The sequence below is a fragment of the Oryzias melastigma genome, linkage group LG20, assembly GCF_002922805.2.
Source record: "Oryzias melastigma strain HK-1 linkage group LG20, ASM292280v2, whole genome shotgun sequence".
Classification (NCBI taxonomy): Eukaryota; Metazoa; Chordata; class Actinopteri; order Beloniformes; family Adrianichthyidae; genus Oryzias; species Oryzias melastigma.
Window position 1 is genome coordinate 24,021,156 of NC_050531.1, and position 11,013 is coordinate 24,032,168.

Here is an 11,013-nt window from a genome sequence, read left to right on the forward strand (position 1 = left end):
AGACTGACTAGACCACTCCAGAACCTTGATCTGCTTCTTTCAGAACCAGTCCTTGGTTCTGCTGGCTGTGTGCTTCAGGTCATTGTTTTGATGGAGGACCCAACCATGACTCATCTTTAATACTCTGACTGAAGGAGGGAGGTTGATCCCCTCATCCCCTACTTAATACAGTGCAGTCATCCGGTCTCGTGCAGAAAAGCACCCCCGTCACATCACGTTACCAGTAGGGATGGTGTTCTGGGGATGGTTCTCATCATTCTGATTGTATGTCTTCATCCAGCTAACCACCTCAAACAGGTGCTTCTAATTGAAAATACTAAGTGGAGTGGATGTGGACTTTTTAAAGGTGGACTAACGGGTCTTTGTGGGTCAGAACTCTAGCTGACAGAAAGGTGTTCAAATACTTATTCACAGCAGTAGCATATAAATACGTTATTTTTCAAATAATATAATGTAATTTTAACAATGTACAGGTCTCTCTTTTTTACAATGGAGGGGACTTGTTTTCATGTGTAATGTGTGTTTCTTTTTAAATTTTCCTGCAGCCTGTGGAGGTGAGCTGAATACTGTCTCAGGAACCATCTCCTCTCCCAATTACCCTAACCTATATCCTCATAGCCGAGTGTGTCGCTGGGAGGTGGTGGCACCTCCAGATCGCCGGGTGACCCTCACCATCAATGACCTGCGGCTGGAGGATTCTGGTACATCGTGCATGTTTGACTATGTTGAAGTGAGTTTCTATCAAACTTTGTGTCTTTGAATATTGCTTCTTTTATAATCGTTATACATATTGAATTGATTTTAAAAAATACCTTTGCCATTGTCCATGTTTATTAGTCAAAACGTCTTGCTATCATGGTTATTGTCCATTTGAACAACAGACTGAACTGTGACACCTAAAGGGATTCAGTAAGTTGTAAAAATTAATGGTTGAATGGATATAAAAATGAAGTATTTATTTTTATCTAGTAAGTGTTTAAAAAGTACTCTAATAGACATCTGAAAATATCCCAAGATTAGATGACTACAAGTAGATTTGTAGTAGACCTCTGTATGCAGATATTGTTCAGAACTCTATAGGTAGACATCTAATGGAGTAACAAAATAGAGTTGTCTGAGATGTCTGGTAGAGATCACAATAGAAGAATTTTAGCTATCTAATAGACATTTACAATTGATGTCTATTAACAACACAGACTTTATGATTTTGTCAAAAAAGGACATAATCGTGATAAAATACCACTGGGAACCCTTTGAAAATAGATCATAAAATGATCGGAGAAGGACTTCAAATAAACAAATAGCTTCCTGAATTTTATCAAGTAAATAAAACAGAACTAAACATCATTTGAGAAAAAAGTGACTGTTAAATCGTCAATAATGCCAGTTAACCTTTTATCTACCCTATCAAGATTGTTTTCTGCTGCTTATTGCTTTAAAGCACTAAGACAATATTTGTTTCTCTAAATCTGCTCTACTGTTTGGTTAAGCGGCCAGTGAAGCAGCAGGAGGCTGTGGTCCAAAAATCAAAGTTTTTCTGCATGTTCTCCAACCAAATGGCTTCTCCCAGGCTTGTAAATCACAGAGAGATGAGAGCACTCATGAGTGACTGATGAGGATGGAGCACCAAAAAACTTTTATCACCATTTCTGTTGGTGCTGAGCAGAGGAGGAGGGGCCTCTTTATCTATTACTGTATAAAGCACTGCTCCATATACAGTCAGTGAGTTAAACCCACTCACAGAGCAGCTGAGGTTCTCGTAATATTTTTTTTCTCAGAACAGAGAGGAGAATCATTCATTTTTTATTGCATGATTAACGGTGTTAAAATAAATTTACATAAATGTTACGACTGGCTCTAGGTCACAACAAAGAAGTGACAGCCTCTGACATATCGTGGGACAATCCTGCAGACATAGAAGCATGGCTGGATCTGAGCCAAGACAACCAGTCCAAAGTTGACCTGTCAGATTAAAAAAAGGCCAATCCCGAGACCGTCAAAACAACAAACATTGGCGCCAACAATCGTCCTGGCCGAAAATCTGTCAACGCCCTTTTTTAGTTAAACATGTAATGACATATTTATGAGTACACTGCAAATGAAGGCAGTTTCTCCTATAGACAGGTCAAACACATGAACACCCATTTGCCTCTTCATAATTATCCACAACTCCATTTCGGCTAAGGCAGCCTGGGCCAGCATTACCCCCTCTGCTCAACCTGACGTGTGCTTTCAGTATCGGGAAGAAATGAATGATTTGAAGGAAAAGATTTAGCGTTATAGCAAAATTGCTCTCCCTGTAGGTTCTGAATGGGCTTGGTGCTGATGCCCCTCGTCTGGAGCGCTTCTGTGGAACAGTGCCAGCAGGTACTCAGGTTCGCTCCTCTGGCAACAGTATGGCCATAGTCTTCAGGACCGATGCCTCTATCTCCAACGGTGGCTTTATGGCTTCCTACTCCTCTGATGAACCAGCGGGTAAGATTCTTCAATGAAAATCAAAGGACCCAGAAAAGTCTAGTGGAGCCACAGGTTGATCTAGGGTGTTCTGGACAGCTCCCAGGTTGGAATATGACTGAGTGAATGTAACAGTGTACCTTTGACGCAGATGAGTTCTTACCTCAGCAATGGTACAAGTCCAAGACTTTCTCTCAAAGGCATCTCTTTCTAATCACAAGAAATTGTATGAAATTCTCCAAACGACAGAAATGAAGGTTAATAAATCAGGGTCTTTGTGGTGACCTTGAGAGGTCAGAACATTATTGGCATTGAAAATCTTGATCTCACTCTGTCAGTCAGCATATAATAATGTAATAATGGATTGGATTTATCTGCGCTTTTCCAGACGCTCAAAGCGCTTGCTATGATCCATTATTCATTCACTCCTCATTCATACTTGGTGATCCTACTGATGTATCCACAACTGCCCTGGGGCAGGCTGACAGAGGCGTGGCTGCTAGTACGAGCCTACAGCCCCTCTGACCATCACCGGGACATTCATGCGCATTCACACACCAGTGAAGCTACACCACCATGTCACCATCAGTGAAACAACTTCACACATTTTCCACAAGTGAAGCAATGAAAGTCTGATAAGATGGTATTCCTTCTTCAGGTTAGGACTGACTGAAATAGGAGTATCTCTTAGAGAATTAGCTCCAAATTACAGTACTTACAGTGTCACACTGGTAAATATCCAAGCAAAGCAAATATTGTACTGTTTTTCAGTGTGTGGTGGAATCCTGGACAACCCATCAGGAGGAAACTTCACGTCTCCTGGCTTCCTGGTGTCTAATTATAGCAACAACCTTAACTGTGAGTGGTTGATTCAGAACCCTCAACACATCAACTCCTCTATTGTAGTCCTCATTGAAGACTTGCACCTGGAGAACCATCAGACTTGTGAGTCAGACTACCTGCAGTTCCGTTTAGGTAAGGCTCAAGAAGAAGACACTGCGCTCAGACAACACAAAGTACATTTATGTAGAAAAACTCTAGCACACTGTCCCTGTTTCTATTTCATTCTTTTTTTGGGTTGATTTACAAATGTTCAATTTTTTTGCTTTTGCATAATCAATAAAAAAGAAGTGAGATGATCATTGGAGATAAACTGGATGTTCTTCCTCTGTTCCACTCATGCTGTATTTATAATGCTATATGGATCAGAGAGACTTATAGATGATGAATTCCATTATTCTATTCTTGTCACTAAAGCACTACAAAACAATGAGTGAAATATCAGTCAGAAGTTTTATTATTGCTGCTTTCAAAAACTGTAATCTGTCACTCAGGTGATGCAAATGGGGAGCTGTTGGCAAAGCTTTGTGGTCAGACCACGCCTTCAGTTCCCATTGTCGTCTTCACTCCTGAACTCTGGGTCCATTTCCAGTCCGACTCCTCCCAGGGAGACTTGGGCTTTAAGGCCAAGTACATGTTCTCTGGTGAGTCTTTGACACAGGGATAACTTGAACACTTGCTATAGAATCTAAAAAAAGTCCAGTTTTTTGTAGTAGCACAAAGAGTGCTCTGAGACACTTATTCTGTTGTGCAGAGTGTGGAGGCTGGCAGACAGGTGAAGGAGGAATAATATCTAGTCCAGATTACCCTGCTACTTATCCTGGCCCAAGCCGCTGTGCCTGGCTGCTAGAAGCTCCAGTGGGCTCCACAATCACAGTGAGTTAAAACACTAACAGTCACAATATGGGAATGTTTTTACTATAGAAAACTATGTAGTTGGAGTGGGACTTTAATTGTTATCACCTTTTTTAGCTGATTATAATAAAATACTCTGGTTCAATGTTTAAAACAAGCTTCTTTGGAGTTCATCTGTCGTGTTTTGTTTTCTTCACATTTTTCTCTGTAGTTGACCTTCACCTTCTTCAACCTGGAGCACCACAGCACATGTAGCTGGGATTCTGTCACCATCTTTAATGGAGGCTCCCCTGGTTCACCCATTATTGGCCAGTATTGTGGTACCACCTCTCCAGGAACCATCCAGTCAGGCTCCAACAAACTTGCCGTAGTTTTCCTGGCTGACCACAGTGTGTCCAAAGGCGGATTCTTAGCCTCCTGGTCCATTGATTCTTCTGGTGAGTTGACATGAACACATGATCCATGTCTTTAACAGCCATGTTAGTTTATTATGAGACATATCCATTTAAGAACACAGCTAGCCTTGAGATATTGTTCATCAGTTTCAAGCTTAGCTCATTCTGCGCTCAGACAAATGATTGCTTGAACTCTGTTGCCATGAAATAAAATACAGCAATTATCACTCAAAGTGAACCAGATTTCATTTCCCCTGATAATCCAGAACACATTTTCAGTCTGAATACACCCAAGTTGACCCTGTTCCAGGACCAGGAACCGCTCTTGGACTCCTCTCTCGAGATGGTCTTGGTTTGTTTCCAGTTCGACTGAGCTCTGAGTTAACCAAAAGTAATTTGCCTCCAAATACAAACAGAATTAAACAAAACAGATCCCACACAAGGGAACAACATCCCGGACGAGCCCCCAATTTATGTTACGCCCCAATTTGTCTAGGGCCTAACATAAAGGTAAATTAAAGGAAATGTGTAACAAAAACACAACAAATGTCTCCTTAAAAAAATTAATATTTATTTACAAGAACAACCAAAAGTGAAGCAAAAGGCTTCAGGGTGAACCAAGGCCAAAATTACAAACAAAACCCCAACTAACTCAACCCAGGGAGCTTACCTGCAAAAGAAAAGGTAAAAGAACGACAAACACTAACCTCCCTGGACTAACATAAACAGGAGAAAACATTTACTAAAGAAAATGGCAGTTCACCCCTACAGCTTCACTTAAATTAACAAACACTAAATATTAAACACAGAGTGGGACCTAAACCAAAATACCAAAGAAAAACTACAAAGTGTGCACAAATCAAAACAGGTGGAGAAGTTCACTGAGCTGCAGTGGAGACAGGTTACAGCCCAGCTCCCTTCTCCTGGTCTGGAGGCCCAAATGCTACTTTTGTAGGCTCCCTCCTCCAGCTTGAACCAATGGGGAGCCACACCTCCAGCACCACACCTGAAACAAATAAAGACAGAAAAAAAGACAAAGATCCAAAACACATACAGGAGTCCCACTCTGACAGAAATACAAGCACCAAAAAGAAAGACAAAACCAAATACGGCCACACTGACATGTTTTCAATAAGCATCTTGCAGCATGCCTCCACTGTAAAAAGTGTTCCTGACGTTGATACAACTGTTCAAAATCGGTCAGTGAAATATCAGGTTTGAATAGATGAACCAACCCAACAAGAATATCAAAGCTTAGGACTTCCATTATTCTTTCTCTCATTGTTTTGCCCCGCCCTCGTTATTCCCGGCCAATGACTGAAGAGATCTTTAGTCATGTAATTGTGTTTACAAGCTTTGGTTTGAAACAGAAATGTCAGTCTGAACGCAGAACCAATCCAAGGTCCAGGACTCAATCTAGATCAAATTAGGTGGAGTTGGTCTGGACTACATACTTTTCTAGTTTTAATACACTCTAATACAATGTAATAATTTAATTAACAATTACATACATTTTTTTGAACTTTAACAATAGTTCTTCTTGTATTTTTACCCTGGTACATTCTAGGTTGTGGCGGGATCATTCATGGTGATGCTGGAACAATCAAGTCACCAAACTTTCCCCAAAACTTCCCAGCCCATGTGGAGTGCTCCTGGCAGATCATTGCCCATGAGGGCAACCATTTGGAAATGACGTTCAACCCTGATTTCCAGATTCCAGACAGTAGTGGAACATGCCAGGAAAGCTATGTCAAGGTACCACTTTTAATCTACAGAAGGAACTTTGAGAAATGTTTTGGTCTAGTATGGGTAAAATAAAAGCAAGTATTACTAATTTTTAATTGCATTTCAATAAGGAGCGGTCTTCGGAATGTAAATAATAAAAATGTGTTTGTGTTACAAAAATTATCATGAAATAGTTCATATTCTTTTGGTGGATAGGCACTGGACAGATGACCTCTTTATTCTGGGGGGACAAACTCGGACCATAGATGAATTAACCCCAGAGCCTAGACGCTGATGGTAGTTAAGGCCAGTCCATAACTACACATATGATTGCATCATATGTGTGACCTGTCTTTGACAAGGATAACTGAGGGACTTTCTAAGTGGCAGAATTTGCAAAATCACAGGGTGTTCAAATACTTATTTACCTTACCAGAGAGTATTGTCCCATGCATGAATACAACTGAGCTTTGAGTCGGGAAAAGTCTTCTAGTCTGATCTCTTTGAATCTGAAGTGAATGCCTCCTCAGAACTTGGCTGCTCTCATATCACACTTGGGTACTTAGTTTTTGTAGTGATTTTGAGTGACAGCTGCCTCTCCATCTGTGCACTTCTGAAGGTTTGGTCAGGCCAGACCCAAACTCCTGAGGATCTGTTGGCATCTCACTGTGGTTCTGTGGCCCCAGGGCCCATTGTGGCTCCCTACAATGTAATCACAACTCGATTCCAGTCATCTGGAGACACCGGCAAAGGATTTTCCTACTCCTTCAGCACCAGTGAGTATGACAAAATCAAAGCTCTTACAGTATTGCCAAATATAATAATAGGGCACATTGTACTGCTGGGAGTGTGCTTCAGTTTTTAGTGCAAAACAGGTAAGAATAACAAACTAGTTAGGCCTAACTGTAATAATAACATAGAATAACTATATTAGGCTACAACATGAGGCAGTGCAAGTAAGGGAGGAGACACAAGTCCAATGCAAGCTAGCTGAACAGAGCACTGACATGTGGTAGGAGACTTTCTTCCTAAACACCTTCCAAGGCTGAAAAAAAAATGTTTTTTTGTCTGATAAAATTCAAACATGTTTTTAACTGTAACAATCAAACTAATTTCTGGGTATTATTTTAATTATTATTTTTTAAATATAATTAAAAGTCTAAATACAACACACCTTAATGCAAGAACAAGAGAAAGCATCTGAATCTATAAAGGATTATTCAAAAAAGGTGAAAATGATCTGATTCACTTCAGCATCAAACATTTTTCAAACTTTCTGCGTCTGTTCTTATTAGCATTTTCATTTTGAACTTTGCAATGTGCCAGGGATCCTGAGGTTGAAGGTATTGTGTTTTCATCCATCCATTTTCTTGACCGCTTCTTCCCATATGGGGTCGCGGGGTGCCGGAGACCATCCCGGCTACTGAAGGGCGAAGGCAGGGTACACCCTGGACAGGTCGCCAGTCTGTCGCAGGGCCTCAATCACACACCCATTCACTCTCACATTCACACCTAGGGGCAATTTAGAGTCACCAATGAACCTATGAAGCATGTTTTTGGACGGTGGGAGGAAGCCGGAGTCCCCGGTGAAAACCCACGCATGCACGGGGAGAACATGCAAACTCCACACAGAAAGGTCCCAGCCGGGATTCGAACCGGGGCCTTCTCGCTGTGAGGCAAGAGCGCCAACCACTGCGCCACCGTGCAGCCCGTATTGTGTTTTATTAATGTGGTAAAGTGAATTTTCAGAGGGTTGGGTATAACCCAAAAGCAAACAACGCCACCCCGGAATGCAGGGTCCGGGGAACCCAAAGGGAAGTCCTGATAAAGGACACGTAAATTCTTTCCCAAGCAGCCAAGACGTGGTTCCAGTTCAATAAATAGTTTTATTAAAAGAAATTAAAACCAATTAAAACAATCCAAGCTAAGAAAATAAAAACCCTACTGGGGGAAGGCTTACTGGCAGAGCGCTGGGTGTACGAGGGGAGGAAAAAACAGAATAAAACAAAAAATGGATTTCACCCCACAGTGACATGCACACACACACACACGTGAAAGGGAATGGACCCACACCAGAAAACACAACAAGCCTCCACCGTCGTCGGCCAACACGCTCTGCCAAGCACTTCCCTGAAAAGAGAATAAAACCAGTAAGTAGGGCAACCATGCACACCTTCCCACTCACACCTGAACAAAGTTTAATAAAAGTTATAAAATAAAAAGGCAACCGTCCATAAAGTCCAGGGGTGGGCCGGAGGCCTGAAGCCGCTGACGGGGAGGGCGAGCCGGAGGCCTGAAGCCGCTGACGGGGAGGGCGAGCCGGAGGCCTGAAGCCGCTGACGGGGGGGGGGTGACCAGGCAGGGCTTCAGTTTGGCCGCACAGCACAGGAGCAGAAACCAACAAGAAGATAAAAAACAGGCAAAGTAGGCAAACCAGGCAAAGCAGCAGGGGCTCACGGTCTGACCCGTCTATTCTACCAAATCACATGCTCTCTGGGTGCGGTGGAGAGGGGACCCTGGTGCCACAGGTCCATCACCAGGTTTCAGGTGCCCCACTGACTGGGCCTGGAACCTGTAGCACATTGCTGCGTCCCCTCGTCAGAGTGCAGTGTCCAAGCACAAAGCAACTCTGCCCTTTTATTGGCTCCACCACACCCTTTTGGCAATTGAGAGGATTGCCAACACCTGTGTAGCCGGTGCAGCTCATTTCATCCTGCTACATTAACTTTAATTTTTATGTGAAAATTTTTGTTTTGGTTGTTCATATTTAAAATGTTTTTTTATTCAAATAAGCATTTGTGCTGCAAATGTTAGAAAAATGCATCATAAATAAAATGTAATTTAATTAGCAAAATATTTAACACAAGTTGATTTTTCTTTCTTCGGGGGAAGTTATAAAAATCACAATAACTACACAATAACTTGCTAGAATCTAAATGTTTTAAATACAAATTGCCCCACAGAAAATGAGGGGAACTAAAAGCAGCTTTTAGGATGTTGCAAAGAAATACCCAGAGTAAGACATGAGTTACTGTCAACACAATGTCATGAAAAGACAGCTTTACAATCGTCTTTTTAATTAAATCATTTCCCCACACATGTCAGCTGGGAATGTTTTGTCTTCCTGCAGGGTGTGGTGCAAACTTCTCAGCTCCCAGTGGGCGTGTGGTTTCTCCAAATTATCCAGCAGACTACCCTGATAACTCCAACTGTAACTACACGATAGATGCAGGAGAACAAACTGTGATCGTCCTCACTTTTCGGGTCTTCCAGCTGGAAGGTAAACGTCGATGTGGACAGAGAAAAATGAACATAGGCTTTGACCAGTTTTCCACTCGCAACTCTTGGATCTTGTGCAGTAGATGAATGTTTTCTAAACGTTGTGTCTCAAACAGCACACTCCACCTGTTTGTATGATGGACTGAAGATCTACAACCTTCCTGTGAGCAGTGCTGCTGTTGCTACTCTATGTGGCTCGAGCATACCGGCTCCCATCTCCACCTTTGGTCCCATGCTTGTCCATTTCTACTCTGACTCTATTTCAACTGACACTGGCTTCATGGCAGAATATACAGCCATCCGTAAGTCTAATAATGGAATCTTGAAACCCAGTACAGAGGAGCAAGAGTTTAAAACAGGAACCTCTCAATGGTTTAGGTGTTTTAATTCCATTACATTTAGTGTTATGCTATTCTATTCTATTCTATTCTATTCTATTCTATTCTATTCTATTCTATTCTATTCTATTCTATTCATAAAACTGTATTTTTTTTCCCTGAAGGACAATTTCAACGAGAAGAGAGCAAAACATTATAACCTCCAATATTGGGACAAAGGTGATTTGATAAACACAAAAGCAAACATGGAAGGTGGATATTGTCAGTCATACAAGACACCTTATTCATTAAGATTGCTGGTTGTTGGCATCCTTCCGTCTGGGGAAACATGGTCTAGTCTGTCGTAGAGTTACAGCCCCTGCTGTGGCCCTGCAGGCCCTGCTGGTTTTGCTGCACTGGCTCTATGGAGAGCAGTCATGCTTCTCTCTACTGTCTGCTCTCTCTTTTGTCTTCCTACTTTTGTCTCTCTTCTCCCCACGTCTCTAGACGACCTCTCTTATGGTCCTTCTGCAGCTGATATGGTCCTTGGCTACCTACTGCCATCCTGCTTGTTCAACCTGCCCTCATGTCAGGCTTTGCAGAAGTTCTTGTAGCATAGGACAGGACTTCCTGCAGGTCTGGAACCAGTGTTGAGCTAGCCGGATGTCCTTGAGAATCCTCCAGAGATATTAGTGAGAAACCAAAATTATTTTTAAACTGGTCCATAAAGGCAAACCTTTATGAACAACAACATTCAAAGTCCTTGAAATTGTGTGTTCAAAAAGTAAAAAGTGTGAAGCTAGTTTGATGCGGGAGCATCATTGCTTGTTTTGAAACAGATTCATTTGGTTGTGTTTTATCTTCTAAAATCCAAAGTGTGTGTCATTTGTGTGTCCAGCTTGTGGTGGTTTTTTTAATAGCACCTCGGGTACAGTGAGCAGCCCAGCTTTGTCCATAATCAACTATCATCACAACACTAACTGTACCTTCCACATCAAGGTCCGGGCAGACAGAGTGGTGAATCTAAGGTAACTCAACCCAAAATAATTTACAAAGGAAATGCCAGATAATGACGTTTCCATCTTCTATTGTCATGTGATCATTTCTGAGTAGCTCTTTTAATCACCATTGCAAGAATCTTTCAGTAA

General features: G+C 41.9%; 1 protein-coding gene across 2 annotated transcripts in view; it reads left to right on the forward strand.

Moving 5' to 3' along the window:
* Positions 1-11,013, forward strand: part of cubn (cubilin (intrinsic factor-cobalamin receptor)) — a 94,714-nt gene that overhangs the window by 75,923 nt on the left and 7,778 nt on the right. For both annotated transcript variants that reach the window (XM_024261754.2, XM_036217374.1), the window contains exons 48-58: positions 546-730; positions 2,304-2,475; positions 3,226-3,429; positions 3,789-3,938; positions 4,049-4,170; positions 4,361-4,586; positions 6,112-6,299; positions 6,889-7,045; positions 9,400-9,549; positions 9,665-9,850; positions 10,764-10,893. In XM_024261754.2, the coding sequence (XP_024117522.2) occupies positions 546-730; positions 2,304-2,475; positions 3,226-3,429; positions 3,789-3,938; positions 4,049-4,170; positions 4,361-4,586; positions 6,112-6,299; positions 6,889-7,045; positions 9,400-9,549; positions 9,665-9,850; positions 10,764-10,893 (1,870 nt within the window). The remainder of the gene's footprint in view (positions 1-545; positions 731-2,303; positions 2,476-3,225; positions 3,430-3,788; positions 3,939-4,048; positions 4,171-4,360; positions 4,587-6,111; positions 6,300-6,888; positions 7,046-9,399; positions 9,550-9,664; positions 9,851-10,763; positions 10,894-11,013) is intronic.